The sequence below is a fragment of the Erythrolamprus reginae genome, chromosome 1 (genome assembly GCF_031021105.1).
Source record: "Erythrolamprus reginae isolate rEryReg1 chromosome 1, rEryReg1.hap1, whole genome shotgun sequence".
Classification (NCBI taxonomy): domain Eukaryota; kingdom Metazoa; phylum Chordata; class Lepidosauria; order Squamata; family Dipsadidae; genus Erythrolamprus; species Erythrolamprus reginae.
In genome coordinates, this window is record NC_091950.1 from 347,527,129 (window position 1) to 347,554,354 (window position 27,226).

At 42.5% G+C, this 27,226-nt stretch overlaps 1 protein-coding gene across 1 annotated transcript; it reads left to right on the plus strand.

The window, feature by feature from the left end:
* The first annotated feature begins 6,579 nt into the window (after positions 1–6,579).
* VEGFA (vascular endothelial growth factor A) lies at positions 6,580–25,404 on the plus strand. Its single transcript, XM_070734211.1, has 5 exons — positions 6,580–7,636; positions 13,805–13,856; positions 20,439–20,635; positions 23,747–23,823; positions 25,127–25,404. The coding sequence occupies exons 1-5, from the start codon at positions 7,571–7,573 to the stop codon at positions 25,161–25,163; spliced, it is 429 nt and encodes a 142-aa protein (XP_070590312.1). The 5' UTR covers positions 6,580–7,570; the 3' UTR covers positions 25,164–25,404.
* The last annotated feature ends 1,822 nt before the right edge of the window (positions 25,405–27,226 follow it).

Sequence of the window (27,226 nt, forward strand, 5' to 3'; positions counted from 1 at the left end):
TTGCACAGACTGACTACAAACATAGACATGATGCTGTGGCACAGATGATCCACTGGAACTTGTGCCGGAACTACCATTTACCAGTGGCAAAGAACTGGTGGGATCATAAGCCCAAAAAAGTGGTCGAAAATGAGCAAGCAAAACTACTATGGGACTTCCGACTTCAGACTGACCGAATTCTGAAGCATAACACACCAGACATCCTGATTGTGGAGAAAAAGAAAGTATGGATCATCGACATCGCAATCCCAGGGGACAGCAGAATTGAGGAGAAGCAGCTAGAGAAATTAGTGAAATGCGAAGATCTAAAAATCGAGCTACAACGACTCTGGCATAAGCCCGTGAAAGTGGTCCCAGTGGTACTTGGCACGCTGGGCGCAGTGCCAAAGGATCTCAGCGGACATTTGAAAACCATTGGAATTGACAAAATCTCCATCTGTCAATTGCAATTATTATTATTTACTGGGATCGGCAAACATAATTCGCCGCTACATCACGCAGCCCTAGGTGCTTGGGAAGCACCCGACTGGTGATGAATTACGAAATCCAGCATAGTGATCTCATTTGCTGTGTTGTATTGACATAATGATAATAATAATAATAATAATAATAATAATAATAATAATAATTTATTTATTCTATTTGTATGCTGCCCCTCTCCGAGGACTCGGAGCGGCGTACTACCTGACTCTGCGGTTTCTTCCCCAAACCCCAAAAACTTTAACCTTAGACTGTCTACAGTCAACCTCACCCCATTCCTAAGAGGTCTGTAAGGGGTGTGCATAAGCACACCACTGTGCCTAGCATTCCTGTCCTATTGTCCTATTGTCCAAATTTACGTATACCTACTTTGCTTTTGTTTTTGTTTATACCATACCTATTATCTTGTACATGTTTTGACAAATAAATAAAAAATAATAATAATGTCACAAGTGCTCTGCAGCTGCTACTTCCATTACTGTAGACCCTCACTCTACTAGATTGAGGCTACCAAAATATTGAGGTCAAAAGGACACAGTACATTCTAACCCTGGTCTTGTTTGGATTTTTGGTGGCCTTAAAGAGAAACCTAGTAAAAATAAAAATAAAAACCTCTATCTTGGATACATTCCCTTTATATCCCTGTGATTTTGTATAAGAAAGGACTCTCCTAAAAAAATTCTGGTTTAAAATAATAACTACTCATTCAATTCCCGGTTTATTGGAGCTATATTGGAGGTACTAGACATGGTCTGGAGAGGTTCCTGTGACTCTGTTTCCAAGACTTAAATACAGAATTAAAGGGAAATGGAATCATTTTAAAATATGTGTGACTCTCTGAGTCACTTGCCCAGGAATATCAAGTTTATTTCAGAGAGATTTGGAGGATTTTCCCTCCCACTATAGACAATTCTAAATCTGTTTGATTAAGCCCAGGATTAGTAGTTTAGATTTAATGCAAACCTTATCAACTATTGGCTCACTATCTGTCAGTGATGGGAGGAGTAAGAGCTGCAACTTATATGGAGCAACAAAAGAGTCTCAGTTTTGAATCCTTTTCACTGTCTCAAGATTTATTTATCCTTAAACTCATTTTACTTTGTGCTTCCTGAATATTAACAAAAATGAAGCTGGGATTTTATGAGTTGATGGCTGAAAAGTAAAAATAGCATAATGTTTTTCCAGCCATTAAAAAAAGAGAGGAATATTTTAAATACATTTGAGGAAAAGCAAGGCTGCCTTGCCTGGCATAGCACATTTTCTAGTCCAGGTTTGGGTAGGGAATGATAGGATTTGTAGACCAGAATATGGAGAAGGTACTTGGGTAAAGAAATGTAACATTTATGTCACATTTAATAATAATAATTAATAATAATAATGTATTAGATTTGTATGCCGCCCCTCTCTGTAGACTCGGAGTGGCTCACAACATTTTTCCTTTCACAAGCTCCTTCCCAACCACCCTGATTTGTAACTTATTTTTTATTATTATTTATATTATTTTTCAACATTTTCCACATCTTAACATTTCTAAGCAGGTCTATATCCGTATATATATAACCATGGCAATACTTATAAAATTTATACATTATATATTGCTTTCCTTTGTCTCTTCGTCCATTTCCATTTCCCATTGTCTCTTAGTCTGTCTTTTCTTTATCCATTCGTACCATTTAATCCATATTTGTGACTTCTATTTCCGGACTCCCACAAAGCACTGGTGCTGATTAATCTTCCCTCCAGCCCCCATCTATAAGAAATTATAAGTAGCTGTCATCCTCTGGTGTAAGAAGCAGCAAAGCTATTGCAAACATAATGTTTAAATATTATTTCATTTCTGTCCTACATATTAAATACTAAAAACCTGTGTATTTTTTATTTAAAAATGAGCTTGGCTAATTTCTAGAATGAGCTTGGCTAGGATGGATACTAGAAAAATATTAGGCAGAACAGTAATGTTAGCAATGCATAAGATGATGTGCAAAGACAGGCAACATGATGTATAAATTTCACCCCTAACGTTGGTGGTGTTTCTTCAGTCCTCTGCATATTTATTCAGAAGTCAAACACATCAAATTCATTGGGTGTCATTCCTAATTTTCCATAGGATTACATCTAAAGCCTTTCACTGATGCTGCCTGTAAAAGCAGCAATTGCTGAGTGTATTTCTACTTCTATCACACCAGAGGGAGTGTTGGCAAAGCAATGTTGAAAAGGAAACAGCCACCGTTTATAACATGTATGGAAGTTAAACTAAATGCTACCAAAGATCTTTCATCACTTGTACTTAAGTGAAGCAACATGCCCTGGCAACAGCCTTCTTTCTGCTGTAGCTCCACAACATTACCTTCATCTCACCTCCAACTTATTATTGACAATGGCTTAAGTCATTCATGGATGTCCAAGTGCTAAAAGTTAAACCCCTCCATGTTATTCTAAAACTGTGCAAGCCATCTTCAAGATGTACAAAATCTACTAGGGTGATGAAATCCATTTTTTTTACTATAGATTCTGTGGGCGTGGCTTAGTGGGCGTGGTGTGGCTTGGAGGGTGTGGCAGGGGAAGGATACTACAAAATCTCTGTTCCCACCCACTCCAGGGGAAGGATACTGCAAAATCCTCAATTCTACCCCACTCTGGGTCCAGCCAGTGGTGTATTTGCCGGTTCTCCAAACTGCTCAAAATTTCCACTACCGGTTCTCCAGAACCTGTCAGAACTTGGTGGATTTCATCCCTGCTTTGTTGCCTTGGAAGGAACTCAAGAAATGACACTTACTTAAAGCCAGTAGGGACAGGATACAAGCCAGCAGCGGCTATAGCAAATTTGATACTGGTATACAGTAGTTTTGTTTCATCTCAAGAATGCCTAGATTGCACTTCAAAGTCAGTAGTTGGGAAAGAGTTTGCTAGAAATATAGAAGTTGAAAGCCGACACATCTGGAAGCCAGAGGATGGGAAGGCTGTGTTAACAGCAGGGCTGCATAGCAAATGAGCTAGAATTCCTTAGCACCGTGACAGTGGGGGTGGGAAGGAGACATTACATTCGCCCCCTTTCTGCTGCAATTCAGGTGAGCGTTTCTTCCGAAGTTGCAGTTTATAATTTAAGGGAAGTTTCTGCTGATGTCAGCTGTAGTTTTATCTGAAATGTAAACAGCAACATCAGAGAATCAACATAATGGAATTTATAGTTATAGAAAGTGCCAGTGTCCTTTTTTCAGGTCACAGATAGGTGACTTTGGGTGACTTTAAAAAAAGATTAAAAAAGCAAATGAATAACATTGACAAAACTTTAAAAGCAATTAAAAGGACACAAGAGTGTGTACGACAAAACAGATCTTATAAGACTGGGCTATTTTGTGAAATTCCTGTTATTTTAATTTTTTTTACAGGTGGCATAACACAAACCCTGCATTTAAAGTATTCACTCCATACTTGAGGCAGTTTAGGCTGCCTTTAAGCTGCCATTTACATAACAAAAGAATGTGCCTATTAATTGTGCTCATAACAAGTCACGCTCTCTTGTTTGACACCTCGCACCACACTATATTTGTCTCAAATACAAGGCAAATATCAAATAGAGAAAAAAGGAACCTTCTCTACTTGAGATGGTAAACTATGTCCGAGAAAAAGTCAAGCCCAGCTGAGCTAAGGGAGAGACAGACATAGATGCAAGGAAAAATGCACACTTTCCACTTGCCATCTGACCACTGTTAGTTTGCAGCTGTTATACCAGGCCTGGCAGAGTTGTGGTGGCGAAGAGCCTCCCTTTCTTCATGCATCGCTTAACACTACCAGAGTAGTGAGCCAGGAGATGACCAATTCAATTCACAGGTGGGCAAATAAGGCTATAAAATACCTAGCGAAGATGCGCAACTGGAAGTCACATGACCTTGGAGGCAGATGCTTGACCTCCTTCCAGATTGCCAGCAATTTATAAATTCTTAATGTCATGGAAAGTGGGGGGGAATGACATACATGAAGCATGTATGTTAAGTCATCAATTAATCGGTTATTTTCCAAACCTAATATAGGCCAGGTGGGTTCCCAGTAACTTTATAGCATCACTCACTACAAGTAGCTAGCAATATTCACCAAAGACAAATTCCTTGTGTGTCCAATTACACTTGGCCAATAAAGAGTTCTATTCTATTCTATTCTATTCTCGGAGAGGGGCAGCATACAAATCTAATAAATTCTTCTCCTTCTTCTTCTTGTTGTTATCATTATTATTATTATTATTATTATTATTATTATTATTATTATTATTATTATTATTATATTCTAATTCCAATTCCAATTCCACCCTGTTCCTAGTCTTGTTATATGTCTGCATATAATAATGATTGGGTCACTCTACACAGGTGTCAAACTGATGGCGTCACGTACAGGCCACGCCGACCCCAGATCCCTGAAGGGAAAAAGGTCCCGATACATCACGTGATGTATCGTGATGGTAATGTGATGTGACAGGTTTGAACCCCTTGCTGTATAAGATGCTGGGGCTAGTGAGATGGTGTTTTAGTGTAGTGACATAAGTGGACGTTGGTATTGCCAACTGCATGTGAATTTCACTTTTTTTTTCTCTACATGGAAATTCTTCTTGACTGGAGCAGTGCGGAAAAAACAATAGTGCAGCTCCCCTTTCCTGGACTTTCTGATGTTCCTCCCTTGTGCTCAAAGAGAACCTTGACATCTAATGGGTTGTGGGCTGTATGCGACGTGTCCGCAGGTAAGGCCTATATGGGCAATAAATGTTCTGCCAGATGTTGGGCAGACATGTGTAGGCACCACTGTCACAGCATTTTCAGCTCTGGCTTTGCAGAGTGGATGCTTCTCTTCTGCTATGAATGTTTTTCTGGCCTCAGATGTCTGGCAGCCTTGGTGGACCAGCATGGATCTACCTGCTGAAAAAGAACAGGATATTTTCTCAAATTTCAAATTGCTACCACCAGGTTGTGCTACAGCCATTTTCCTCAAGTACTAATTTTCTTTGGATGAAGCTGGAACACGCAAAAGTTATTTATTTCCAGGATTTTTTTATTTTAAAATAACAACTTTGGCAAATAGAATAAAATTATCTCCCCCCAGGAGTGAAAAATCAAAGGTGGCTTTGGAGAATTTAGTAAATGGAAGGGGGGGGGGAGAGAGAGAAGGGAATGGCGATTCTCATATTTGCCCAAAACATATAAGGAGATTTATTTGTATCCACAAAGTAGAATAAAGAGTTTTATTTGCGTCAGAATAAAGCTGTTTCTTGCGATGGGCGCAACAACATAGTCCCACCCAGCTCCCTTGAGCCTGTTATGTCTTTTCTGATGCCAAAAGTGAGGGAGGGGGCTTGACGGAGTGACCCCCCCTCCCCATGCAGTTGTAAAACCAGAAAGAAAAAAATCAGAAGGAGGCCCATGAAAATTCAGCTGGTGTGGTCTAAGTTGTCAAAATACTAGGGATAACCAAGTTCAAGTTTGCATTTGACCTCAGGCTGAGTTTAGGCTAGCCATTCTCAATCAACCCATTTCAGGGTTCCCCCCCCTAAAGATAGGGGATATTTTATAGGGCTAGAATTAGGGGAGGAAGGTCATTCATGCCACTTGGGAGTTTTTCAGGGGGAAAACAAAGCAGGTATCTAAAAGTAATTAACTTCCAATCCTTTTCCATTCTTCCATTACTTCTTTTTCTAGAGCAAGTATCATTATTAATTGGGGCTGGTGGGAAGAAAGCGCGCGATTCTCCGTCGCGCCAGGAAGCCATCTGTGATCGATCCGATCAATTTTTACAAGATCTCTTGCCCTGAAATTACGGATCAGGCGAAAGACGGTTCAAAAATGGGATACCCGGCTCCCAAAGATCCTCGGATTTTCCCCTCAATATTGTTGTCCATTCGTTTCTCCAGAGAGCATAGAGACTTCAGAAAATCCTCAGAGAGCAGAGGATAGAGATTTTTTTTTTCATTCCCCCGTCATATCCTCATCATTTAATATAAACCTACGAAACCTTTTGTATGTGGCGCGGGGACGACGAAGAGATTTTTAAGAGTAGGAGGGGCAAAGTGAGGGAGGAGGGACTAGGAACCCTGAAAAAGCTGCGAGTGCCATAGCTGAGAGAACGAGAGACAGCGCTACTCCGAGCAGGCTGGACTTCTACGACTCTGCCTAACATTCGGGAGAGAGACCGGGGGCGTTCATTGACAGAAAAGTGAAGACGCTCTCTCGGTTGAAAAGAACCATAATACTAAGCGAGATCGAGCAGGGAAGCGAGAGACCCAGAGTTCTTCTTTCTCTCCCTTCCGCTCTTGAGGATCTGCGATTCATTCTTCGCCCTTTTATTTATTTCCCCCCTTTCCCCTCGATCTGCCGAGACATTTCTTCGCTGGGAAAGAACTTGGATTTTGCCCTCTTTGGCGGAGAGGAAAAAAAAAAGGTGAAGAATTATTTTCCGCGTCGTTTTTTTTTTAAGCCAAGAAGAAGGACCCCGAACCGAACCGGGTTTGATTGAAGAGTTCTTCCTAAAAAAATAAAAAAGGCAACCCCAAATCATCCAACTTCAGCTGGGAAGCCGCGAAAGTCACAGCAGCTGTTAAGATCCGAGACCTTGGAAAGCGAAGGGGGAGGAAAAAAATGCACTGAAAGTTTTGGCAAACTTTTCTTCTTCGTCTCGGTTTCTTTTTTTCCCCTCCCTTCTTTTTTTCTCCCTCCACCACCCGGTGCGGTGAGAGCGAGCGTGTGGGTGCCTTTGCCACCGGGGGCTTGGGAGTGTTGCGTGGAAGAGAGGAGAAATCGGTTACTATTCGCCGCGCTGCCGGGAAAGGAGGAATCCTTCTGGAGCAAGCGGAACCGGCGGGATCGGAACCGAGCTGAGCCCGAAGGAAGACCTCTGAGCGAGCGCCCGGCAAAGCCCAGGGGGCAAAACTTGCGTCTCCGGAGCCTCGGGGGAGAGAGCCGAGCTTATGGACGGGTGAAACCAGAGTCTTAAAATTCAGCCCCCCTCCCTCCGGTTCCCCCTACTACTTCAATCCCCTTGATCAGAGCGACCGCCGAGCCAAAAGAAGGGCTTATTTAGACAAAACCCGACCAATCGTTCCCTTGGAATCATGAACTTTCTGCTCACTTGGATCCACTGGGGGTTGGCGGCGCTGCTTTATTTCCACAATGCCAAGGTAAAAAAAAAAAAAGGAAAGGGAAAAAAAGGGGGCGGGCGGGAGGATCTGGGGCGGCGGGAAGCCTTCCTCCTCCTCTTCCTCATGGCCTGTTCGCCGCATGTTACGCCGAAACGTGCGTGACAAACGCGGGGGGGGGGGGTGGAATCGCGCGGGGCCCAAAGGGGAGCCCACACGCGCGACGGATCCGCAAAGGCCACCGGAGCTAGACCCGCAAGGCCGGGTGGTTGCCCCCCGCGCTCAGTTGACCTTGTGAGGGGAGGTTGGGGGGGGGGGGGGCGGGCAACGCGGCTCTCTCGCCTCGGCGCTGCCGACAAAAGACCGGCCACCGACGACAAACACCCCCTGTCCTCTTCCCACTCCCATCACCCCTTTTTTGTGAGGCGAACAAACGTTATGGCGTTCCTGAGGCGAAAAGCTGTGACCGCGCCACCCGCGTGGGGCCTGCGCGTGCGGTCGCAGAGCTTGTGGCGGAGGGGGGGTGGGTGGGTGCGCGGAAAGGAGAAGTAGACCAGAAGCTGTTGGGAAGGCCACCCCGGCAACGTCTGGCTTCCTTCTTCTTGCGCGTTGCCTTTTTATTAAAGCTTAACCCCGGTCCTTTCTCTTCCCCTGTCTGGAGAGCCTGGGTAGTTTTGGAAACCTGGTTCCTTTTTTTTAAAAAAAAATATTTTTTTTTGAAGGGCGCCCTACGGAGCAGGTAGGTCTCTGCATCGTTATTGATCCGAGCAGGACTTCTTGTAGCAGCAGCCAGCAGCGCGCACGCTGCTCCCTCCTTCCCTCCCCCCCTCCCCCCCGCTCCCTCCTGACATTGCAAAAGCGGTGTGTTTTTTGGGGGTTGTTTGCTTTAGTTAGTGAGGCAGGTTTACTGACCGGAGTTCAAAATTCCTGCCTTGCACAAAAGCAAACACAGATCAAAGACCGCCAAATGAATTCTGTGGCTCTTCCAGATTGGTTTTTTTTTCCCCTCCAGAAGGAACGACCCTGCTGAGTTTCCATAAATAAGAGGTCCTTCTCTATACTGTTCTGTCTCTCTCACCCCTAACTAAACTCTCATCTTTAGGTTTCCTTATTATAAAAGTACGGTAAAAAAAAAAAGGGGCCATTACCCCAAGACCCCACTAGCAGGAGCTTTTGACTTGCTCCTTAAACGAATTATAATTAAATAAGCTGGATGGTTGTAGCGTTTGCTTGGGTTTAGCTCCTGTTTGTTTATTTATTTTATTTATTCTGTTTCTGTGCCACCCAACTTCCCAAGGACTCAGTTTGCTGTTAGGTAGTTGATTCCCAAGAAAGAAAAGGTTAATTTTCCATGGTGGTTTTCAGGGGAGAGAAGTGAAGTCTTTTAAAACCCTCATTTCAAATTCAGGTATGCTGTCCTTTGCCACTTTTCAGAAATCTTGGACCAAAAGTCTTGTCATCTCTAGCCAGTAAGTCACCTGGTGGCATCATGTTAAACAAGAGTGTAGAAATAGTTGTAACTTCTTTTCCCAAGCCACAGATGTAAGATATCTGCCATTTCAGTTCAGTCTGGTTAGATGTCACAAGCGTTCGCTCCAAGCTGTTCAAGTCCAGCTTTTGTGACAAGCAGCTCATTCATCTGTTCAGGACAGGAGATGTTCTTGGGGAAAAACTTGTGAATGGGTTAATCGGAGATGGCCATGCTTGCTTTTTTTTTTTAAAAGATCCTCAGGTTATACGGTTTTACCAAGCCTACTTTTACGGATTCTGTCATCCTAAACAAATCTGCCCAGTGATAGGAGATCTCATCCAGCATGTCTGGATGTCCCTTGATTAATAAAACTGATTTATGCATGAACTACTGTGAAGGCAAGTAAAAATAGAATATAAAAAAAGGACAGAGGGGGAATAGGTGGAATGATCAGAAATATATATAACTCCCACCCCCAAATTAAGGAGAGAGGTAATTGTCAACTCTTAGAACTGGACAATCACTTAGGTAAATTGCTAGGTGCCATAGTCTTATATATTACCAACCCAAAGCAGATACAGTATATGAGGAATGGATATCTGCGAAGTAGACAATAAATGCATTTGCACTTTTTGACCCCAGTAGTTTTGAAACAGCTTAACCTATATTGGAAACGTGGAAGGCAAAAAAAAAAAAACTTTCGGTGAGAAGAGAATTAAGTTATTCTATGCAGTATGGCACCTTAAGGGAGCATGGAAGCCAAGTGTAATCTTTTGCTGAAAGTGAGATAAAATTTATAATATAAGTTATTAGGCACTATTAATTTCTATTAATATATATTATAAAAGCTGATCTCATAGCTTTAATGCTTCTATTAATTAATATGTAATACTATTAGGAACTAATTGTTTTATTTATTTTACTTTTTGCTGTTCACTACCCAGAGTTGCTTTTGGTGAAATGGGCAGCTATATAAAATTTGATAAATAAATAAAATATCCAGCCTTGACTTGTTAAATAAAGCCACAGTTAACTTGTTTGATATATTATGTGAAGTTTTAACACCCCCATAATGACTGGATTCAGAAAAGCAATCCGTCAAAGCCAAACAAACCACAGTGTAGCTTAATGTAAGTTGTGAGCTCATAAGTCAGGTGAAGGAAATGCAGGAGATTGGTTTCCTCTTACAGTTCATCTGTTGGCTGTAATAATGGTGCATCCCCCCCCCCCAAGTGATTAATCACTTTTGAAAGTGTTAACTCTTAAGAGTGGAGCATGTGAGAAGACCCATGGGTGAAAAGACTGAAGAGCCTTTCCTTTGGCTACATTGACAATACTTAGTCCCCTTTTATTATTTATCTAATGTAATCGGTGGTGATATGAAGTGAGTTGTAGTGAGCTAGTCCTGGGGTTTGCTCTCAAGACATCTTTCTGGCCGGACTGAGCAAAGATCAAACATAAGAGTGGAAAGGAGAGCGTGTGACCAGACTGCTAATGATCTCACAGTCATCAGGCCACATTGGGGCTCCCTGCTTATCATTCCCCCCCAGCTGCTGTTCCTGAGGGAAGGCAGTGGGTCACCTTCCTCCTTTTTTTAAGCTATGTAGCCAAAGGTGGAAAAAAACTCTCAGGAATATCTCTTCCCAATACAAAGTGGATGTTGCACCTCTCTTCTGACTAAATCCTAATCATTTTTTGGACTCTTTTTACTTCTTTGTGCCATGTCAGAAATCTCTTCCTTATTGGGCCATTGCACTTTCTCCTTTGAGTGCATAGTAGGGGGAGGAGGAAGGGGGAAACTGCAGCATTTTAGGCAAAAAATCCCCAAAAAAACCCCTAGAAGAGCCCCCCGAGCACCTAAGATGGCATGGGTTTTTTTTTTAACTCTAGTCCCAGGGGCCCTCCCAAAGTGGCTGGATTGTTTGCTCCAGTCCAAAACAGTTACAAAGCTCTTTTAATGAGGCTGCTGAGATTAGGGGGAGGGGGAGGAGAAAGCTAGAGAAAGAATGGTTTTGATGTGAAAGAATAGGAAGTGTGTGTGCGCATAGAAGCAATTTATTGAGTTAACCTTTTCCTTGCTTCATACAGGAATGAGTAGGATTTAAGAATAGAATTGCCAGCTCCCTGCCAACTTGCTGTTGCTCAAGCCTTAAAGGACATATTTCCCCTATTGTCTGTGCTGCTGAAAAATCTGACACGATTAGACAATTGAGTGTCTTAAATGAGGGAAACAATGAGTTAAACCTCAGGCCAGGGGAAAGAGATGGGTAGAAGCAATGTGACCTTCAAAAGGGCACTTGTCCCTTGAGAAATAAAAAAGTTTGTTTTGTCCTTCCTTTGATGGGAATGGGAGAACATTTAGACCCTTCCTTTAAAGCCCTGATTCTTGGCCTGTCAACATTGGCCGAAGAAAATGTATTTCATCAGCACAGGAGCAATAGAAGAACCTTCCTATTTCTCAAATGGATTCAAGGTGACTCTGCTGTATTAATAGCTCCCAGATTCAAAGGCAAATGGCATGAGCAGTGGTGTGAATAGATTGTACGTGATGGCTAATTGGGTTCCTTTTCCTTGCCTGGTTGGTGAATATGCTGTTTCCAGTTTCTGCTAATCAGGAAATAGTAGTCTAGCCTTAATAGGTAGTTTGGAAGAGAGGGGGTGGGGGGAAGAGGAGAGGAAGAAGATGCACACAGACCATGACCAATCTGGAATATCTTGTACTGATTTTTCAGGACTCTTTCCTAAATGATTCTTCGCACATCCCTCTCCGAGTCTGCGGAGAGGGGCGGCATACAAATCTAATAAATAAATAATAAATAAATAAATCTTGAGAGTGAGAAGGAGAAAGCTGGTTTTGGAGAAGGTGAAGCCAGCAGCAAGGGGCAACTTTAGGTCAGAAGTATGGAACAAGTTTCTAGCTGATGCTGCAGGACCCAAGCAGGGCTTTAAAGAATTAAAGCTGGAGGTGTCTCCTTCCCCAGAGCCCTGACCAAGTTATGGCAGGGCTGCATGCTTGGCTGCTCAGTCAGGGCACTTGCGGGCAGCGTGTTTGCCACAGTCCCATCCTTGCAGATGGAGGAATCCCAGGACAGCCTGCCACGGCCTGCTGGCTCATAAAGACTACGTGCTCTACGCGATGCTAGAGAAATGGGCGGGCACCTGCCTTGACAGGGAGCTGTGGCAACTTGCCACCTCACCAGAGAGCTGCCTGTCTGAAGCGTCCTCAGAGGCAACGGAAGGCTGTGCTCAGAACTGATTGTAGCAGCTTGCTGGCCCATGAAGGCCTTGGTGATTAAGCTTGGACTCCCCCCCCCCCCACCTTGTTTGTAAAGTTGCTGTGACCTTCACCCAGAGATAGAAAAGCTTGTCAGCTTAAAAGGGAACATTGTCACCTGTGTGCTGCCAGGCACCCTTCTTTGCAGATCCAAGTGACTCTATCTGTTGGGCCATCCCGTTGATCAATCCTCCCCAATTCCAGGAATTCCTAGTCGTTGGCCACGTGGGTTTGGGAGTTCTTGGAATTGGGGTTCCAAATCAGGTAGGAGCTATCAATTTAGATGGGGCCTATGTAGACAGTGCAACGATTAGACATGCAGCACTGCATTCTTAGCCTCTGTTTGCTGACAGCCTAGTGAACCAGCTGGATTGCTCTTGAAACCCACTAGCTGATTCCGACTCCATAATTTGCAAATCGCGAGGGCCTGCTGATTCTTCCTCTCTGCTGTAACTGGGCTAATGACCTTGGCTAAATACCCCAGAGATCTGAAACGTTGACATTCAGATTCCTTGTCGTGTCATTTTTAGAAGGTCACCAACATTGTTTTCTCCTTTGCCAGTCGCCTGTCCAGATTTCTGTTGTAGATTTTGATCTTAATAACAATAATAAATGCCTTAAAGCGGATCATTCTACTGCCTAGAAGAGCGAGAGGGCTGTCTGAGAAAACTTGTTGAGTTCTTTTTGTCCCAAGTACAGAAAGCAGATATATAGCTGCATGGGTTCTTTTTGAATAGAGATCTTACTTTCTCATGTTTGTACCCCAGAGGATTTCCCTTCTCTTGAGTATAATAATAGCTTAAATCTACTTTTCTTGCATACTTAGAAAATGCAACTCACTGTGTTGCTAGGGTAAGGGTAATTTCCCCAATGTGTGTATTTTTAGCTCCCTTTTAGGCCCTGAAAGTTCTGTGATATCCTTCTGTAGTATTTCCCTCCATAAAATAGCTCCACTAGCACTGAATCATAAAAGTAACTTAAATGTAGTAAGCCAGCTAAAATGCAATTTCAAAAGTCAATGATTATTTAAATTTTTTAGGCAATAGGTAAGCCAAAGTTTGCCAACTTGGTACTTTCCAGGTGTATGGAATCAAAGTGGGAATGCTTGCATAGTATGCAACACTTTTAAAAGCAAATGGATGTGGAATCTGGCCATGTACAGTATATTTTGTAGACTATCAGTGCAAAAAACAAAAGGAAAAAGCCTCCATTAAGTTCCATATTTCCAACAAATGTTTCCGCTCACAAATCAGGTGCATTTTCTTTTTGCATTTTCTGCAGATAAATGGGTGTTAGAATAGCATGTGCCATTTTGGGTTTGCTTTTGTATTCTGCAAAGTGCAACAGATTCTGATCTTTATTACTGGAACCTGCCAAGTGACTGAGATCGAAAAAGAGCTTCAGGGATTGTAGAGTGAGGGCACCGGATTTGTGATCTGATTAGTGTTCTCTGTTGGTTTTGCAGGTGTTGCAGGCTGCTCCTGCCCAGGGGGATGGAGAGAGGCAACAAACTGAAGGTAAGTGCACTCTCTTCCCCCCTTCTTTTATGAGTACATAATAAAGGTCCCTTCGAGAAGCTGACTGTGTTGATGGTTTGAAGAGTTGGAGATGAACCAGCATCAGTCCATCAGCTGGACTACTGGGGAGGGGATCCTTGCTTATGTTGCCAACATTTGGAAAATGAATATACGTGAGGGTAAGGGATGAAGGTGGTGTTTGTTGGGCTGTAGTTCTGTGGAGAGAAACAATGGAAGTGACATCACTAGCTGGAGTGAAGTAGACTAAAGATTTCCAGCGTGACTGTATTGAAAACGTTTACATGAAGACAATGGGGCGTTCTTACTTGCCAGGTTTGACATCTTTGGTTTCAAGATTTCCCAGGAATTTTTTCTTTTTTAATCAAGCAGCTGCAGTTACGCACAACAGTATTTTGCTTTAAAGGAGAAATGAGATAACACCATGTTTTTATTAAACTTCAAAGAACAACCTTATCAACCCAGATGTGTTAGAGTACAGCTGCAGATCACACAGGCTGTGAATGGCAGGAGTTCAACCTCTACGTGGAGAATATCCAACTGAAGAAGGTTATCAGGGAGAATTTATCAGACTGGAATGTTGGCATTTTAGTCTTGTTTAAAACCTTATTTAAAACTACCATGAGGCATCTCAGCAACTCTGGGAGTAATAGTTGGAAGAATTTACCATGATATTCAAAGTTTGATAATTTCTTGTCTCCCATCTTTTTGCTGAAAGACCTTTGACCCATGTTGCTTTGGTCACACACACAAAAAAGTTACCAAACTATCAGTGGCACATGGCATTGGCTAACTGAACAGATAATTTTCCAGAAACAATTATGAGAAGTTTGATCCATTTTTTAAAAAACCACACACCTACATGCAGGAGTGAAATCCAGCAGTTCTGACAGCTTCTGAAGAACCAGTAGCGAAAATTTTGAGTAGTCCAGAGAACTGGCGAGTACCACCTCTGGCTGGCCCCAGAGTGGGGTGGGAATGGAGATTTTGCAGTATCCTTCCCCTGCCATGCCCACAAACCACACCACGCCCACCAAGCCAAGCCCACAGAACCGGTAGTTAACAAAATTGGATTTCACCACTGCCTACATGGGAATATGCCCTATTGTAAAGAATGGTGATTTCTTCTGCATCAATATGCACAGCATTTGCTGTTATTGCATTTAAAAGAATCGCCTGCACCTTTTTTTGCAAATAGGTCCATTATGACCAACTGCACTTATTGTATTGCTGAATATTGTATTTGAATATGTTGTAATGGAAATAGAATGGAAGCTCCATTGTGCTTCTAAAATTTTAGACCAGCCATCTCCAGCCCGGCTCCTGGATCTGCATCTGTGGAAATGTTTACTCACACTGGATGGGGATTATGGAAGCTGCAGTCAGGAAGCTATCAGGTTGCTACAAAAGGTTCTGTTATATCTGGAGTGAGTCTACTCTGATTTTGGCAGTGTGCGTCTAAATGCAACTTGCCTTTTAGCCAAGTGCTTATTAGACTTGAGTCTTGAAAGAAATTTTTCATAAACTCCTCAGCAAAGATAATTTGTGAAAATATTTTTTAATTGTCAAATCTTATACAGTACTTTGCAAAATATGTGGAAGGAAGGAAGGAAGGAAGGAAGGAAGGAAGGAAGGAAGGAAGGAAGGGATTTAGAAATCAGACATACTACAAGTAAAGGAACTGAGAGGGATTCAGAGAATAATGGGAGTTTCTAAACTACTGATAAGAGGTTCACAGTTCAGGGAGCACTGGTTTAAACTTAGTATCAGTCCTCACAGCCTTTGAAGCTTTACACAGTAGATGGTCACCTAACTCAGGGATTCGTAGCAAAACAACTTGCTTTCCAGAGTGTGAAAATCTGCTGTGGAATCCCTTTATTTCGGGGCATTCAGGGAGTGGCAATTACTGCTGTTCTTAGAGCTAGACAGCAGCAGGGGGCAGCCTTTTCTCTTACCAAGGTTAGTTTCAATTGCAATCAGGTTTTTGGCCTAGTGAACTTGGAGGAGTGTTGTCAGAGTCTTAGGGGAGCCTAACTCTGTAAGAGCACACCCTTGTATTGTAATCTGATGGCTGCTCTGGTTTTAACATTTTTTTGTTTTTGTCCTGAAAGGAAATAGATGGTTGTTCCTTTTTCTGAGTACAGTATATGTGAGAAAACCAGTGTATGGTCTTTAAAACGGCTTGGGCCCTTTATCTCGAGCTGCAAGTGCACAAATGACATTCAGGCCCTGGCTTGTATTTTGTGGTGCTACTCTGTCACAAAGGAGTTGTTTGGATTTCTTTGAGCTCAGGGACTGATACGAACTGTGCGGAATGCTGCATTTCAGAAAAGGCCAGTCTGGATTTTTGCAGGTTATCGTAATTACATTTTTCCTTCTGCTTAAAGGTTAAGCGTTATGTCACCTGGTCAACCGGTAGCCAGATAAAACCAGGCTTTCTTACTGGAGTCCTGATCTGATTGACATAATTGAATATCAGGAGATGTGATTAGCAAAGCAACTGCAAAAACAGTTGCTGCAGTAACTTTGCACTACAAGATAATAAAGATCTGGGGGTTTTGTAGAACCGTAGAATAGCTAATAGTTAAGCTTTAAAAACTTTGACTATTTAAAATGTCGCGTTGTTACACGTTAAACTGCAAATGAGAAAGCCAGCAACCAAGGGATTGCTTCTTTCTGCTTGTGTAGCAGCGACTATGTATCTCTTAAAATCTCACATCTCTCCTCAATATTTTGCACCCTTTTTCTTGTTTGGATATCATTCACATGAAAGGATGGAAAGTGAAAAAGCAATTTCTTACACACACACACACACACACACACACACACACCATGGATGTGTCTGCATTGAATCTGCTTTTGTAGGGTGCTTTTGCTAACATATTGGCAAGTAAATATGTTACTTCCAAATGAAATGGAAGAATAATGCTTTTGGCTAGAATTATTATCTTAATGGAGTGTGCCAGCAATGGAGTTTACTATTCCAGAGGACATTCTAGGTGTGATACTAACCTAAATTTCATGTAATTCATAATTACATAGGAAATAAGCAAAGAACTCAGAAATAAGAAGGTGCTTTTCTTCACTTTTCATATCATGATGATGATGATGATCAGTTTCTAGAAGCTGATAATTCCTCCTCTGTCCTTCTCCCTTTCCCGTATTTATACATTTGAAAGTAATGACGCAAAAATAACAACAACCCCCCCCCCCCCCCAATCCTCTGTAGAAGGTGCTAAATGTCTGCCAGCTCTATGCAGATAATAAGATGCATCTCTTTGGATGATCCACAGGTTATTTACTGTTTTGCACTTAAAAAAACCCCATCCCAAATCATTTAGGACAGTCATTTAGTTACCTGTAGAGAGATTTTAGAGCCCACCCTGATGGTGAGATGGGCAGCATATAAATTTAATAAAGATTTGTGCTGAAGTTAAAGCAGGGGTCCCCAAACCTGGCAACTTTAAGACTTTTGGACTTCAAATTCTAGAATTCTCCAGCCAGCTATGCTATGCTATGTTATGCTGGCTGGAGAATTCTGGGAGTTGAAGTCCGGAAGTCTTGAAGTTGCCATGTTTGAAGACCTCTGAGTTAAAGGGTAAATTAGTTGCTCAGGCAAAGACAGTAGGTATCTAATGACTCTCATACTGAGCCCTATATGGGTTACATCCCCTGCAGTGTATGTGGGGCGAAAGGTTTCATTACAGGAAGTCTTTGACTTAACAATAGTTCATTTAATGTCTGTTCAAAGTTATGGCGGTACTGAAAAAGGCGACTCATGACTGTTTTTTACACTTATGACCTTTGCATCATCCCCATGATCATGTGATCAAAATTCAGATGACTAGCAGCTGGTTCATACTTATGACTTGCTGGATCCCAAGGCCACCTGTGGTATGACCTGACAGGCAAAGTCAATGGGGAAGCCAGATTCACTTAACAACTGGGATACTTAACTTATCAGCTGCAGCGATTCAGTTAAGAACTGAGGCAAAAAACCTCACAAAATTATTTAACAAATGTCTCACTTAACATAGGGCTCAATTGTGGTCGTAAGTCGAGGACTACTTTTACATGGAAAAACTTGTTGAATTTGTTTCAGGGCACGAGAGGCAAGTTGTTTGAGATACTCAGTCTCTGTCTATTAGCTTTCTTCTGCATGAGGAGGTAGCTAATACTGTTTTCGACTCAGTGTTATTATGACAAAGTTCCTTGTGCTCTTAATGCTCAGAAAGAAGTGAATAATCAGCAAGGCGTTACATGTCTGGCTATGTGCCGACAAGTTTTCCAGACGCTAAATTGTTTAATTCTCTGGTTTATAGATAGCTGCGTTTTAAGATTAAGGTCAAACTGAAGGGGAACAAGGAGGAGTTGGCCCACACTAATCCCAGAAGGCCTGAGAGGCAGATACTAGAGTTTGGGCTTGGACATAAGGTTGCTGTGGATGGAAGTGCTCCTTCTGAGCTGGAGACCGCCCGTCACTACGCATTTTCTCTCTGAGCAACTGTCTCTTTAAATAGGCACTTAAGCTGGGCAGCCAGTGGAAATCCCAGGCAGACTTCTCCTCAGGTGGTGGCCCTCTCAGCCCCACATGACCAAGAATTAACTTTCTGCAGTGATCAAGAGCCCTGAGCTCACCAAGCAGCAGCACTCTGTCTCTCTCTTTTCACTCTCCCCACCCCCAGCACGTGCCTGGGCTTCAGCGGAGAACCTTTATGCTGGTTTGTCACAGGTTCAGGACTGTTCAAAACGCTTACTGGTCTCTGCTTTTTCCATGATGCAAGCAATTTGTGCTTGTTATCACACTGGGTTATCAAGGCAGACACTGCAGGCCTTGGAAGGAAGGCAAAAAGAAAAAAAAGGCACTTAGGACAAACAGTATCTCCTGCTTCTGAAAGAGCTGCTTCTAATGTGCCTGTTGGAGAAACATATTTTTGCTTAAAATATCTCACATTTGGTTTGCAAGATAGATTTTGTACTCTTGCCTTGAGCCATGTGTGTCTCTCTCCCCCCTCCTCTCTCTCTCTCTCCTGTCCTCTGTTTGCAATGAACCATTTGCTTTAGCCTGATCATGGTAGAATTGTGTGTTTGTGCGCATCTATAAATTTGTTATGGCCTTGCATTCTTTTTTTTTTCTCCCTATGTTGCATAAAAAAAGTAGAGTGGCCTGAATTCCAATTTAATGTGTCTTTTCCTGTATATTTGGATCAGACTTTCTCGACCCTAACTGTAGGCTGCGCAGAAGCTTTGGATATGACAGCTAGAATTTCCAGCCATTAGCCACGCTGGCTGGTAACTGGTGAAGGCTGTGCTAAATGTTGATGAGTGAGCTGGAATAAAATACATAATTTCCCAGGTAGAACCTCCCTCTTTTCATTGAAGAAGGTAATCTGAACATCCTATCCTGTCCTGTCCTATCCTATCCTATCCTATCCTATCCTATCCTAACACTTTTATAACATTAAAACTTACCAGTAAATATCATAATGGTGTAAAGGGCACTGAAGTTCTCTTGAACTTGAATTTCAATTGGATTGTAGTCCAGAATTACTGCACATCAAATTCTACAGTAATTGAAGCAAATGATGAGGTCTTCTGGGTAAATATGAAATTATGAAAATGTTTTGCACATTTTCAATGTGCAAAATGCACAGCACAGAATGGTGGCAATGCTTTGGGGGAAGGGTGGGTGGTTGTTCATTGTAGTTTAGAAACATAAATGAGGGGCATTTCTGTGCTGGAATAAACCTAAGATTAAAACATTTTGGAAGGGTGTGTGTCAGGAAATGTTACAGCATGGGTTTATGGAAGGGAGGGTGACCTTGCTTCCTGTTAAGTTCCTTGATTTTTGTTCTAAAAAAACTACATGAGTGATGCACTACAGTCAAGAATGAGTTTCTACTTCTTCTCCGGCTACTTTCCATGTAGTCTTGGCAGTAGCATAGGACCAGAAGTTAAAGGAAAAGGCATATTTTCCAGCTACATGGCACTGTGTGATGAGCCCTGGAAAATGTGATATTCCCACTGCAGAAATTTTTTTGAGGAAATTGAATCTGGTCCTGCTCAACAGCTGTGCCTTTGAGAGAATCTGTTGGGCTAACATCAACTAAGAGCTGTGTTATTTTACATGTGAGGAGACCCTGTGTTGGAGCTTCTGGGTTTCTGAAATGACCAGGTTCTCTAACAAGCTGCCACCATGACGTGAGACTTGTGGCCTTATGAATCACTTTTATTTTCATCTTTCAAATGCATTCAATGTCTATCTGGTTAAAATTCAGACGAGACAGATGCTAAACTCGTCAGTGATTCATCACATCTTGCTCATCCACAATCCCTATAGTCTGCCTTCTTAGGCCTTAAGTACATTTTAAGTAGGCTAATGCATTTACTGAGGGCCTGTATTTTGGTGAGCCTGTTAGATAAGAATCCAGTAGAAGAGGGAAGAGTCAGTGGTCCTTGAGCCTTAAGTCTATGTCTGTACTACATTGCAATGTTAATGTTAGACTTCACATAATAAGTGTAAGTAATCCTTCCTTTTCCTTTCTCCCTCCCTTTTGTTTCTAGTTATCTCATTCATGAAGGTCTATGAGCGCAGTGCCTGCAGGGCAATTGAGACCATGGTAGATATTTTCCAGGAGTATCCTGATGAGGTGGAATACATCTTCAAACCCTCCTGTGTGGCCCTGATGAGATGCGCAGGATGCTGTAATGATGAAGCGCTAGAATGTGTGCCTACAGAGGTGTACAACGTCACCATGGAGGTGAGACTATCAGTCAATGAGGACAATGAGGAAGTCTCTTTGGCCCTGCAGTTTTTGCCTGGCTTTCTTTAATAAATTCCACTATGGATGGTTTCTATAACGTTGGAAAGGATTAACTGGTGATCTGCGACCACACCCACCTCCTAATACAACCAATTGTATCTGTTGGATGTGGAATGAATAGAGAACGATGAATCACAGAATTACAGGACTGGAAGGGACACCAGAGGCCTTCCAGTCTTAAATCCCAGCTTAAGGCAGGAGCCTTATACCAGTGAGGGCAAACCTATGGCACATGTGCCATAGGTGGCATGCAGGGCCATATCAGAGGGCACATGAGGTATTGCCCTATGTCCGCTCCAGTATGCATGTGCATGCCAGCAGCCTTCTTTTTGGCCATTTTCCTTCTCTCCAGGCTTCAAGAAAGCCTCCTGAACCTGGAGATTGTGAAAACGGCCCACCGGAACTTCATTTCTGTGCATCACCCCCCCAGCCTCTTTTTTGCTGTCAGAGATCTTCAGGAACTTATTCAGCTTTGGACAGTTGCAACCAGGCCTCGCACACCTCAGCCCATTTCTTCAGCAGCCGGCAAGGCTTTTCTGAAGGCCTTTGCACCTGAAAACAGAGCTCTGGATCGATCCAAAGCTTTGTTATCATCTATGGAGGCCTTCAGGAAAGCCTTGCCGGCTGCAGTAGAAATAGGCTGAGATGTGGGAGGCCTGGTTTCAACTATCTGAAGGTAAGTAGTAAGGCAACTCCACTTCCGTTTCGTTTCTGAACTTCCGGTTGCTCTGTTGGGCCATTTTTCACTATCCCCAGGCTTCAGAAGGCTTTCCTGTACCTTGGGGAGAATGAAAAACAGCCCAACGGGCCTACCGGATGTCCTGAGGCTTCAGTGAGGCCTGTGCCCATGTGTGTGTGCCCATGAATAGCATCCTGGAAGGGGGTTGTGCACATATGCAGGGGGCCAGCGCAGGATTGTGTGCATGTGTGGGGGGAGGATATTGCATTATGGGTATGGGCATACATGCGCACGCTATTGTGCGCACATGCACTGTTGGCACCTGAGCCAAAAAAGGTTCGCCATCACTGCCTTTATACCATTTCAACCAAATGGTTGTCCAGTCTAGTTTTGTAAACTTCCAATGACAGAGCACCCACAGCACCAGGAGGCAAGGTATCCCACTGATTAATTGTTCTCATCGTCCTTACTTCTAGGTTGCTTCTCTCTTTTACATCCATTACTTCCTGCCCTTAGAGAATAAATCAGTAACCCCCTTCTTTGTGACAGCCCCTCAAATACGAAGGACAGTTATCATGTCCTTCCCCCATCCTTATTTTTGTTAGGCTACACCGGGGTAGGCAAAGTTGGCTCTTCTCTGACTTGTGGACTTCAACTCCCAGAACTCCTGAGCCAATCATGCTAGCTCAGGAATTCTGGGAGTTGAAGTCCACATGTCATAGAAGAGCCAACTTTGCCTACCCCTGGGCTACATATACCTAGTTTTTGTTTATTTTTAATATGACCACAGCAATATGACTAGGTCATGTTGTCCCTGGGCAATATGAGTAGGTCAGAAGTGCTTATGAGATTACAAAAAGTGCAGCCAAAAATTAAAAACAAAAACAGTCCCCCCACCCCAAATAGAACAGAAAAGAAATAGCCCTGGTGGCCTTTGTTGTTTCAAGAACTATAAACATGGCCATGGCTACCATGATACTCCCCTATGTTCTCCAAAGGGAAGGCTAGTAAAGAGTGGTGTGCTTTGTATACATTTATTTGAACCTGAATATTTCTCCCTGAAAATTCAGAGTTTGTTTTTTGACTACTGTATACTACTATATACGCAGAGAGATTTAGAGATCACATACCCATGTAATAACCTACACTTTAGTTTTCAGATTGCTATGTTTGCTACACTTTCCAAACACTTTGAAAGACTTTTGTAATTAGCTTGATAAACCAAATAATCATGTTATTTGCCCAAGATATGTTTTGCGTTGTTCTCTAAATAGCATCCATTAGAATCTATATATCAAAAGGATCTGTGTGAGGTAGCCAAGACCACTTGGTAAGGCAATTAGTTTTGGAGGGCAGGGTAAAACAAACAAACAACTTTTAACTTTTAAACATGCGGGCATGAGGCCCATTTACGAAGTAGTTCTTGTTGAGTGACTGATTGTAGGTATTATAGGTATGAAAAGTCTCTTGAAAGCAGGGGATGGTGAAAAATGTCCCAACCAGAAGTTTGGAAATGAAATGGAAGTGGAACTGCCCTATTACTTACCTTCAGATAGTTGCAACCAGGCCTGACACACCTCTGCCGATTTCTTCTGTAGCTAGTAAGGCTTTCCTGAAGGCCTCTGTAGAAGATAACACAGCTCCGGATCGATCTGGAGCTCTGTTATCAGCTACAGAGACCTTCAGGAAAGTCTTGCTGGCTGCAGAAGAAATGGGCCAAGGGGTGTGAGGCTTGGCTGCAGCTGTCCAAAGATGTTGAAGTTCCTTGACCTCTGAAAGCAAAAAGGAGGCTGGGGGTGATGCACATACGTGAACTTCCGGTTGGGCTGTTGGGCCATTTTTCACATCTGCAGGCTTCAGGAGGCTTTTTTGAAGCCTGGGGAGAGCGAAAACGGCCGAAAAGAAGGCTGAAAATCAGTTGCCAGTGCGTGTAGATGTGCTGGAGCTGACATTGGGCCATGTGCCCTCAGATATGGTTCCGCGTGCCACCTGTGGGATACGTGTCACAGATTCGCCATCACTGCCCTATACTTTCCTGCTCAAAACTGAGTCCCAGGAGTTTAGAGCAGTCCTCACTTTTAAGATGTATGGTTTTTGACTCAGCATAGCTGGCTGGGGAATTTGGGGAGTTGAAGTCCACACATCCTAAAGTTGCCAAGTTTAAGAAATACTGTCTTAGTGGATAACATGGAGATAGGATGGTAGCTGAAACATGCTAACTCATGTAGCCTTGATTTTGCCCTCTCTGTTTTAGCATTATTTTGCTTATTTGTTTTGTGAGATGGCTGTTGAACATTATCCATTTGTAAACACGACTCACTGTTCCTCTTTTTTTCTTTCTCCCTTCTGCCTGCATTTTTTCCTTCTAGATCATGAAACTCAAACACTTTCAGAGCGAGCATGTACATCCGATGAGCTTTCTGCAGCACAGTAGATGTGAATGCAGGTGAGGACGGAATTTTTTTCTGATTGAATTTGGAGAAGGATTATGCCACTGTACCAACTATATCCAGACACCCATCTGTATCAACCTATCTACCCAAAATCTTGTAGTCTGCTTTTGTATTGGAAAAAGGTTTTTCTTGCTAGCCATTGGCTTGGTGATTTCACTTATCTTGATTGACAGATGATGTAAGTCCACTGTCCAGTAACAGGAGGGCTTTAATTTTTCTTCTTAAGAAACCTCAGTTGCATCAACATTGCTTGAGCAGGAGAAGCATTCCTTATGGGTTTGCATCTAGGTCACAAAATAAATGTGTTTGTACCTATGTGCTTACATGCTCTCAATCTCTGTCATGGAAATTTCACTGTCTGCTTGGTACATTCTTTGGGTAGGTGCAATTGAGAACCAGCAGCTGGTTGAGAAACATTGTATTGCTGTTCTGCTCCAACTAAGTAAACAGGAGGTTGGGCTGTGCCTTATGTCCCTATGTGCTCTGAACCCTTAGCCCCCAACCTTTGTTATATAAGTTTACATGATCATGAGAACATGATTACACTCAAGAGAGTTACTTTGGTGTTAGTGGCTAAAATGCTTGGACTAGAATCCCAGAAATTGCAAGTTCTAATCCTCTTTAGGTATGAAAGTGAGTTCGGTGACTTTGCGCCAGACACCTCTGCAGCCTGACTCACGGCACAAGTTTATTGTAGGAAAAATAGAAGGCAGAAATATTGTAATATTTTGCCTAGAGTTGTACAAAATTACAATGGGATATGAATCCGATAATAAATAGATCCATATAAGGCAGAGCTCTGAGGTCAATGCAAGTTATATTCATTTTCACATTCAACGTGTACAAAATTTCCTTCAGATTTTGTTGTCCAGTCAGTGTTGGGCAAAGGGAAATAGAGCTGGGGATATTTGGGACAGGGACAAAAAGTTTGACTTTTTAATGCATCTATTGGGCACAACATCTGAACAGTGTTTTCATTTGGTCAGAAAAAAATGTGCTTCTTTTTCTGCCTTCGGCTGTCATAATTAATGCCAACCTTCACCCACCCTATGGTGAAGGTCCTATGGCATTTTAAGCTTGTGCTGCCATTATCCCCAGCTAACATTGCTAGTTGACAAGGATAATGGAATTGGTAGTCTGGAACATTTGGAAGGCTGACGCAGGCAGTGCTGGAAGGCAGAAAGAGCATCCTTTATTATGTTTGCCGCCGAAAGTGGGGAGGTAAAAGCGTGGATGGGATCTTTGTATTTAATGCTGTTTCTCTTCTAATCCTGCTCTTCTTTTCTTCCATTACAGACCAAAGAAAGATCTCAGAATTAGACAAGAAAAGTAAGTGACCTGGATTATATCTCTCCCCTAAATTGGTGTTGGTGATCTCTTTCCTTTCTTTCCCAGATCACTACAAATAAGAACAGAATGGTTGTTGCTGTGTGTGTGTGTTTTTAAAAAGAAATAAACTAAAGCATTATACCTTGAATCCATTCCTCTTAGCTACAGTCACACATGTAGCTTTGACAGCTGTGTTTCCCTTATGCCTTCAGGCCATTTTGAAACTCTTTACTTATAAAAAAAAATATGTCAGGAACAGCATGGAATTAACTGAAAGCTTTTATCCCTTTTCAAATGGATTCTAGCTGAAACTTTCCTTCCACATGCATTTGGACGGCCTTGCCCTCCCCTCTCTTTGCTGCTTCGATGAAAGCTTGCTGATATTCGCAGTAACTTTCATAGATGCCTAACATTAAGGCTGTGCATGGGGGCTTTGCTATCTCACTTGGAACAAGGGAGTTTACCCTTCCATGAACCAAAAGCCACGTACGCCCAATCAAAGGGTGGGTAGTGTTCTGATGTGAATTAACTTTGCATATCAATCATGAAAAGTGGAATAAAGAGAGTTATATTCATTTTATCGCCAGCAGTCCCCAGCATGGTGCCTTCTATAGTGCTTTTGGAATATCTATCCCAGGCTATTGGTGTTGCAGCCTGGGGCCAATAAGATAGTAGTTCAAAGCATCTGGAAATACTGCATTGTGGTGACTGTAGATGAGTTGTGTTGTGGGAATGGAAGTAGCTGATCATGTAACTGACATCTACCTTGAGATTTGTGTAGTATTATCAAATGATAAAAACAGATTTCTTCTCTATACATTAGCCAACCTAATTAAATATGGATATACATTTTCCCAATTTCTAGCTTACAAATAAATGCATGCATGTGCTGTGAGGGTATATTAAGATGGTTCATGGTCTGCAATTTGGCTTGGAAGCTGGGGGGGGGGGAAGAGAGAGAGAGGAATGGGGGTCGGGGAAGATATTTTTAGTTAGTTGTGCTGTTCTCATACATGTCCTAGCTTAATTGAATTCTCATGAATTCACATTGTGGAGCCATCAGTGAATTGCCCAGGGGAAATATTGCTAGCTTGGCTTACTCTTCTGGTGCACATGTTATTCAGCTGAATGGCAGAGTGACTCAGAGATATAAGAGTGTTGTGATTGAGTGAGCACCGTAGCCACAGTCTTCCCTCTGGGACTATAAGCTTTCCACTCCTTCAGGTGGCTTACTTTGCTTCGCAAATCTCCATATCAGTATCGGGTTCCCTCTGGTTTGGGTTAAGCTGAAATTCCTCTTGTGCTTGATGCCTTTTTCATGGTGTGCCTCTCAATGAATGTGGCATAAATGAATGTAAAATTTTGTGAACGTTTCCTGGGGTAAACATGCTTTCTCTGCCCTGCTAGTAGCTCTGTGTTCTTGTGATGCTTGCTTTGCTTGTGGTTAGGAGAGAAAAAACTGATGCCAACCAAGAGGCTTGAACAAGATCCAAGGCACATCCTGTCCATTAACCTCAGGGACTTTCCTCCTTTATTACAGCATCTCCTTCTTCCAAAGTTTAAATGAACTGTTTCTAGGAAGAAAGGAGTTATTTTTTGTATTAGATATTGTCCCAAGAATATTGCATTTTCCCCCGTCTGCATTTCCCCAGAGTTTACTACTAGAGCAGTAGGTTCTAGGTTTCACCTGATTTTTCTTCTAGATTGCTGCTCTAGACCTGTACACATGATCAAAAGTACAAGACCTTAACATGTGTGGGTAGGAATTTGCTTTGCAGAAGGTCTCAAGGTTTTTCTAGGCAGAGCTGAGAAAATCACCTGCCTGAAAACCTATCAGAGACTCTGGTGTATAATGTAGACAATATTAAATCAGATGAACTGGTGGACCGTGCAATTGAGTAGAATTGATTTCTTGGGATCATCTTCCAAGGAATGATAGTTAAGTTAGCCTTGCTGCCTTACCTAACAACCTTATCTCATTGCCTTACCTAAGTTGGCTCTATTTTAAACCTCTAGTACCAGTAAGGGCTTCAGAGTTCATCTGACTGTATGTAGTAGCTCATAACC